This window comes from Thalassophryne amazonica, chromosome 3 (genome assembly GCF_902500255.1).
Source record: "Thalassophryne amazonica chromosome 3, fThaAma1.1, whole genome shotgun sequence".
Taxonomy (NCBI): Eukaryota; Metazoa; Chordata; class Actinopteri; order Batrachoidiformes; family Batrachoididae; genus Thalassophryne; species Thalassophryne amazonica.
Genome location: NC_047105.1, coordinates 143,416,446 through 143,424,882, shown reverse-complemented (window position 1 = coordinate 143,424,882; position 8,437 = coordinate 143,416,446). Strand labels below are relative to the sequence as shown.

The 8,437-nt window shown below is 40.9% G+C and overlaps 1 protein-coding gene across 1 annotated transcript in view; it reads left to right on the top strand.

Annotated features, from left to right (window-relative positions):
- The window catches only part of LOC117507850 (receptor-type tyrosine-protein phosphatase gamma-like), a 954,825-nt gene that overhangs the window by 821,638 nt on the left and 124,750 nt on the right, over positions 1-8,437 (top strand). Inside the window, exon 5 of the mRNA XM_034167634.1 lies at positions 8,015-8,110. Within this exon, the coding sequence (XP_034023525.1) occupies positions 8,015-8,110 (96 nt within the window). The remainder of the gene's footprint in view (positions 1-8,014; positions 8,111-8,437) is intronic.

The window sequence follows — 8,437 nt, the reverse complement described above, 5'->3', positions numbered from 1 at the left end:
CATAAACAGAAGTGAGGAGTGTTTAGATCCTTGGAGAGATCCAGTGGAGGTCTCACAGTAAGTCATTCTCTCACTACCCACAACAACAGGGTCATGTTTTAGGTGTCAGACTGTTTAATGACTCCTGTGATCTTGTTTGAGAACCTGAGCTGCCTTCGGACTACAAAAAGACATCCTCGCTCGATAGTGTCAAATGTTGTGTGACCTTAATGATGTTAAATAAAGGCTTTGGACCTTTATGAACCAGTTACCTCAGCTAGCTATCAATGTGGACTTCTTCTGAATGTTTGAGCATTTGCTCACTATAATGAGAAGGGTTACTGGTCCTTCATTACTTCATCCCATCAGGTCAGAAATACTGTGGTGAAGTTGGACTTCAGAGTTTGTGTTTTAGTCGTCACGTTGAGCTTCGTACAGCCTACAGGAGCTTTCATGACACTTTTGAGTTGCTGAGTTTCTATGTGTGAAAATGTTATGTTCTCCAGAACAAAGTCAGCTGAAGAACAAGATTTTATGAGCGTGATCCAGAGATCATGTAAAAGTGCATCACAGTCTCAAGCGTCTCAAACTGTAGTAAATTCTGTAACTCAGGTCTTGTTTACATTTTCAATCTTTTGGTTCAGTTTTAATATTCAGCTTCAACTTCTTGCAGAATTTTGATTTGTGTAGTTATGCTTTTTTTGAGTCATCACTGTGTCCTGAAAGTATCACAACATGACACACACACACAGATTGTGTATTATTGTTGTTCACACAGACATCTCACACATTTGTGACCTCACAATTCAGAGTTCATGCAACAATAACTGGAATATTAACTTTCATCATGAGTTATGAGCGTTTGAGACATACAGTCATTATTGTTTCACAATAAAAGGGATCCATGTGTGGTAACATTTCATACATTCTTAGCGGAACAAACCTTTCTTTCTTGAACTGATTTACTTTTGGCTGCAAATCTCAGAATGGTTCCAGTGGAAACAGTTTTCTGAAAAGGTGAAGCTGCTGGATCTGTTTATGTATGTGTTATATCTGTGTATTATCTACATATCATCAGCATGTGTGAATGATGGAGTGAAACTTACAGCTACATTCATATACAACCCCAATTCCAATGAAGTTGGGACGTTGTGTAAAATGTAAATAAAAACAGAATACAATGATTTGCAAATCCTCTTCAACCTATACGTATTCAGTTGAATACACTACAAAGACAAGATATTTAATGTTCAAACTGATAAACTTTATTGTTTTTGTGCAAATATTTGGTCATTTTGAAATGGATGCCTGCAACACATTTCAAAAAAGTTGGGACGGGACAACAAAAGACTGGGAAAGTTGATGAATGCTCAAAGAACACCTGTTTGGAAGATTCCACAGGTGAACAGGTTAACTGGAAACAGGTGAGTGTCATGATTGGGTATAAAAGGAGCATCTCCAAAAGGCTCAGCTATTCACAAGCAAAGATGGGGTGAGGATCACCACTTTGTGAACAACTGCATGAAAAAAATAGTCCAACAGTTTAAGAACAATGTTTCTCAACGTTCAAGTTCAAGGAGTTTAGGGATTCCATCATCTACAGTCCATAATATACTCAGAAGATTCAGAGAATCTGGAGAACTTTCTACACGTAAGTGGCAAGGCCAAAATCCAACACTGAATGCCCGTGACCTGACATAATTGTGTAAAGGATCTTACCATGTGGGCTCAGGAACACTTCAGAAAACCATTGTCAGTTAACACAGTTTGTCACTACATCTATAAGTGCAAGTTAAAACTCTACCATGCAAAGCAAAAGCCATACATCAACAACATCCAGAAACACCTCCGCCTTCTCTGGGCCCGAGCTCATTTGAAATGGACAGATGCAAAATGGAAAAATGTGCTGTGGTCTGATGAGTCCACATTTCAAATTGTTTTTGGAAATCATGGACATCGTGTCCTCTGGACAAAAGAGGAAAAAGACCATCCAGATTGTTACCAGCGTAAAGTTCAAAAGCCATCATCTGTGATGGTATGGGGGTGTGTTAGTGCCCATGGTATGGTCACCTTACACATCTGTGATGGCACCATCAATGCTGAAAGGTACATCCAGGTTTTGGAGCAACACATGCTGCCATCCAAGCAACGTCTTTTTCAGGGACGTCCCTGTTTATTTCAGCAAGACAATGTCAAGCCACATTCTGCACGTGTTACAACAGTGTGGCTTTGTAGTAAAAGAGTGCAGGTACTAGACTGGCCTGCCTGCAGTCCAGACCTGTCGCCTATTGAAAATGTGTGGCGCATTATGAAGCGCAAAATATGACAACGGAGACCCCGGACTGTTGAACAACTGAAGTCGTACATCAAGCAAGAATGGGAAAGAATTCCACCTGCAAAGCTTCAACAATTAGTGTCCTCAGTTCCTAAACACTTATTGAGTGTTGTTAGAAGGAAAGGTGATGTAACACAGTGGTAAACATACCACTGTCCCAGCTTTTTTGAAACATGTTGCAGGCATCCATTTCAAAATGAGCAACTATTTACACAAAAACAATAAAGTTTATCAGTTTGAACATTAAATATCTTGTCTTTGTGGTGTATTCGATTGAATATAAGTTGAAGAGGATTTGAAAATCATTGTATTCTGTTTTTATTTACATTTTACACAACGTCCCAACTTCATTGGAATTAGGGTTGTAGATTTGGCCAGGAGTCAAATTTTTATTTTGTTTGTAAAAGCAGAGCTACACAGTCCGCACAGCAGACAGTATGTATGTTTCTATGTCGATCTCGGGTCAACAAACTGTGCAATATGTTTGCTGTATGCACACGACTTTTTTTTTTTACAACCTGCATATAGTGTGTTTGTGTCCTGCTTATAGTATTTTTTCATTTTCTTATGTGCTGTGCCTACGTATTTACCCTGCCTTCTATTTGCACTTTTTTTCTCCGTGCTAAACTGCATAAAGGAAAAATCAACCCAGAATTGTGTCATCAATGTCTGAAGATCAGAAGCTGTGTGGCGACATGACACGCAGCACCTCTTGTACTCTTTTGGGATGATCAACGGATATTTTGTGGGTTTTTTCCTCTTCACATCATGTGACCAGCACAGGGAAGCCTCACAGAAGCAGTGGTGGGCACACTTCCGATAATCCGATAACATATAATTATCGAAGATAATGTTTTCATTATCAGATTATCTTTTTAGATAAATTTAAAAACCATCATCAGACTAATTATCTTCCGATGAATTACCGTCCGATAACTTTTAGACCGATAACGTACTAAACTAAGCTGAACAGTGAAAAACATTTTTAAAACTGGTAAAGCTGTTGAGACCTACCTGTTAAAAGTTTCCTAAGAGGCATGTTGTTCTACCCTCTGCAAACAGAAACCACTCTATCGTCTGTAAGCAAAGGAGAACTGGTGACCAAAAAAAAAGTCATTTCCTTTAACACCATACTAATATAATCGCAATGTCACCAAGTCATCCAGAGGCATACATGTTTAACTTAGAGTTCAAATTTTAACCACTCATTTTAGACAAGTTATTTAAAATTATTGTCATGTCTGAAGTTTATAAAGTGAAAATATCAGATATATGTTTTCGTTTTAAAGTAATGTGCTAATTTTTAAGGTTTTGTGAGCACATGCTGTGCCAGGCAGCAATGCATTATGGGTAGCATAAGGTAATCTCAGACGTTCACGACAGGACAAATGCATTTCAGACACTCTGTTCAGGGTCCACAGATAACAGCATTAAACTCTAATGCCTAAAACTCTCGTGAATATATTCTCTGGGTTTATAGACGTTAGTGTATTTGCGTTTGTTAAATTCCACGCATCTTAAATGTAGCAGACACGGATTATCTCGAATTTTGTTTGACATTTTTTCAAGGCCGCTACTGCCATCTACTGGCCAGGAGTGTTCATGGCGGTATTAAACGTCTGGGTACATGGCTGCTCTCAAAGTGTTGGTATTGTCCATTGTCCAGGCGCTTTTTGTGTGCATATACGAGGTCTATTAGAAAAGTATCCGACCTTATTATTTTTTTCAAAAACCATATGGATTTGAATCACGTGTGATTACATCAGACATGCTTGAACCTTCGTGGGCATGCGAGAGTTTTTTCACGCCTGTCGGTTACGTCATTCGCCTGTGGGCAGTCTTTGAGTGAGGAGTGGCCCACCCTCTCGTCGATTTTTTCATTGTTTAGGAATGGCTCAGAGACTGCTGCTTTTTTTGATCAAAATTTTTTCAAAACTGTAAGGTACAACTGAGTGGACACCATTCGATAAATTCAGCTGGTTTTCGGTAAAAATTTTAATGGCTGATGAGAGATTTTGGTCTGGTAGTATCGCTTTAAGGACGGCCCACGGCACCTGATGGCGATCTGCGCTTCGAGGTGGCAGTGTCTCACCGTTTCAAGTTGAAAACTTCCACATTTCAGGCTCTGTTGACCCAGGAAGTCGTCAGAGAACAGAGAACTTTCAGAAGAAGTCGGCATGAGGAGTTTATTTGGACATTCCATTGTTAAAGGACATTTTGTAATGAAAGAACGTGCGGGCAGAGTCGCATGTCGGGCCGGACCCGACCGCGGGGGGTCGCGATAGGAAAAACACCTCCGTTGGAAACCTTAACGGGCAAGTTGGAACATGCCCAAGCTGTTAAACAATTTCTCAGTTACTCACTTGTTGAAAGCCATCAAAGCCGCCTGAATTTTACAAATGGTTTTCAACATGGAGGTGTTTTTCCTGTCGCGGCGCACGCAGATTTGCCGAGTCGTCACGGAAACGACTTGGCAAATTTGCGCGCACGTGTTTCATTAAAAAATGTCCTTAAACAGTGGAATGTCCGCATAAAGTCCTCATGCCGGCCTCTTCTGAATCTTCTCTGTTCTCTCACGACGTCCTGGGTGAATTAAGCCTTAAATTAGGATGTTTTCAGGTCGAAACAGGCCGACGATGGCACCTGGAAGCGCTGCACGACGTCCTGCTCTGTGGGAAGTCCTTACACCGACAGAAACACCCCATAATCTCTCATCAGCCGTTAAACCTTTCACCGAAAACCAGCTTAATTTCTCGAATAGTGTCCACTCAGATATTCCTCACAGGTCCAGAAAAAATGTTGATAAAGCAACGCGCGCCGTCTCGAGCAGCGTGTGAAACAAAGGAATTCAGCCGAGAGGGCTCACTCAAGGTCTGCCCACAGGGAAATGACGTCACCGACACGCGTGAAAAAACTCACGCATGCGCACGAGGGTTCAAGCATGGTTGGTGTAATCGCACGTCATTCAAATCCATATAGTTAAAAAAAATAAAAAGGTCAGTTTATTATCTAATAGACCTCGTATTTGTTAACTTTGTGTTATGTGTCGGACGCAGCCCGGAGAACCGACCAGCGTTTGAAGGACCCAGTATAAAATAAGCAGAGCACGGTACAAAGGATAACAGAGTTTAATAAACATAACAGTGATGTGATAAATATAACAAAAGAGTGCGCGGTCTGGTGTGGTGGATTACGGTGCGCTCCCAGCAGCACTAACGGTCCGGAGCCAGAACCAGTTCGGACCCAAGGACCCCGCCGACACCCCCCAGGTGGCTGCGACAAACCGAGTCTGTGAATGAAGAAATCATCATGTGAGTCCACACTCCACACACAGAGAGACCGCTCAAAGGTGTACAAACAGCAAACACATCCTGGCTTAATTACTAATCAGCTTCCCACCCTGCAGGCATGGAACACCCTGTTCACAAACTCACTGCAGTGGAAGCTGATTAAAACGACTAACATAACAGCTCAATATAATAAGGTGTGAGGGACACCACATTTACTGACTGTACAAATGTTAGTCACAAAACCTGACGTACCTCAGGAAGTGTGCTGACGAGCGTGAGACCTCACCCTCTCCTCTGTCACAGACATGAATCAAACCTGGACGTTCTCTGCATCCACTGATGATGAGATGGCTCTCGAGACGACGATCTCACCCGTCTGGTCACAAGGTCGAGTCTCTGGCACATACACACTGTGTACTCCAGACTTAAATGCCACCATGTTCCAATCCGTGTAGATGCACCACAGCTGTGAGTCCTGACGAGCCGCAGGTGATCAGGGTGAGGTCCTGATAACTCAGCCACACAGCCACTCAGTCCCAAATGCGCACCACCTGGAAGGAAAACCAAAAGACAGAAACAGAAGACCAACAAAAGCCAGCCAGGCATGCCAGCCACAACACTTTGTATTCTAAAACTACGGGTAGAAGTAATTCCGACTCCTTATCAGTCCACATGAACGAGGTTGGCGCCACGTTTTTAGTTTTTGTGGAAGTGACGACAAGAGAATAAGGCGCCTGACTGGATAGAATTTTAATCAGTACCGCCACCCAAAGGTTTGGCAGACTAATTACAACACATTTATACGGTTCGATGTGGATGGATTTTTTTTAAACAACGTAGTGTGGATGATGTTTTTTCCACAAACTGAAAGGGTAAGATATTCGGTTTTACAAATACCCGACAACGTGTGTACATGGCCTTATGTCTGTGAAAGGCACTATATAAATAAGTTTACTTACTTACTTACTAATATTGAGTGCACGTTTTACAACATTATAAAAGTTTTAAAACATGCAATTGCGATGACACTTCCAGGGCTCCGTAAAAATGCCTGTTTTTACAAATAAAAATGGAATATTTTACAAAAGCACATTTATTTTTAAACCAACACACGACACATGTCACATTAACGTGTTGGTTTACATAATGGATTACTGAACCAATCACTGTTTAGCACTTTTACCCAGAATGCTTTGCGGTCTGTGTTTGTTACAAAACCTCAGAATTAGTGCCTTATTCAACATTAAAAGATATATGTTATATTTTAACTTTGTACAAATGACAGAATTGACATTAATGGAGTTATTCTATCAGTATTTTCAAAAAACCATAAGTTAGTATGACTTTATTTTTCAAGACCTCCGCCTGACCAGAGTATTGAAATTGATAGAGAGCTGGCTTTATGGTTGCTCTTGGTGTGTCTCTGTGGTGGGAGTGCTGCTTCCAGCAGTGGCAGAATGTTGAAAGAAAAATGATTATGATTAGTAAAGAGTTGATTTCGTGGGCGCTCTAAGGATTTGTCTGTGCTGCTTCCTGCAGGGAGCAGCATGGTCAAACATTCTTGCTTGTTCTTTAGGTCTTTTACCGCTTTTGATGCTTTCAAAAGTGATTGTGTTAAAAATCAATTTCAGCTGTTTAGTAACTGCAAATGTCCCATAGACAACACCGGAATTTATTGGTTATCGATTATCTGTAACTTCCGATACATTTTTGGGTGGTTTATCTTTATCAAAGATAACTTTTCAGTTATCTTATTATCTGTTATCGAAGTTAATTTTTTGGTTATCTGTGCGCACCACTGCACAGAAGTAAACCATGATGCTAACTCATGAATTGAAAATAACCACAATCTTTCGCAACAATAAACAAACACAGTGTGTTTCGATACATTAATGCTGGCTTTCTTTTGCACACTGTGGTTTACAAAGGAGGCGGAGCTGGAAATGTGTTTGCCCACAAAACTTGTAAAAGTCACTCAAAAACTCGTTTGAAGCACCTTGAGGCAGTGTTGTTGTGATTTGGTGCCGCACAAATAAACTGCATTGAATTGAACAGGTAGTGCACCCCCTTGTGTATGCAGTTGGCCAAACTGCTATTGTGACACTGCACATTTCCCCATGAAGGACTAAAAAATGAAGATCTGACCTCTCTTATCTTACACTGGAGTTGAATCCACACATGTGGTCACAGAAAAATAACAAACCTTTGTCAAAAAGAAACAAAAAACTAACGTCATCATTCACACTGTACTGACAGACGGACAGCAATTTGTAAGATTTTTCTGAAAATTAGATGATAAATAAACTGTGATTCTAACGTCTCTGTGTTCTTATAGAACGGGGGCGTGTGCAGTGGATGCACGCTGTTGTGCTAACTTCATTACATTGTGTGTTTGTTGTCTTCGTTACAGATGCAGATTTACATGTACAACTCAGACGACTTTGACAGCCTCAGCGCGGCGCTCAGGGAGAAGAGGATTATTGCTGCCATGGCTGTGTTTTTTCAGGTGAGCGTGTGTGTGTGTGTGTGTGTGTGCGCGCGCGCGTGCGAAAGATAGAGAGAGATACAGAGAGAGAGAGGTTTGACTTTCCAAAAGCCTTTATCATACTTTTGAAATAGGCCACAAAACAGTCTTCAACGTTCAGCATTAACTAACAGTACAAAAAAAAAACAGACACATTAGCGAGAAAAAAAAGCACATATATTAAATACACTATCTTTCGTCAAAAGGAGACTATTTAGCACTAAAAGAAAAGTTTTCCTCCATAACAAAGCAGATTACTTATTGCAGTAAGAACCACTCTGAGCAGGGATTGGACCCCAGGATGCAGGA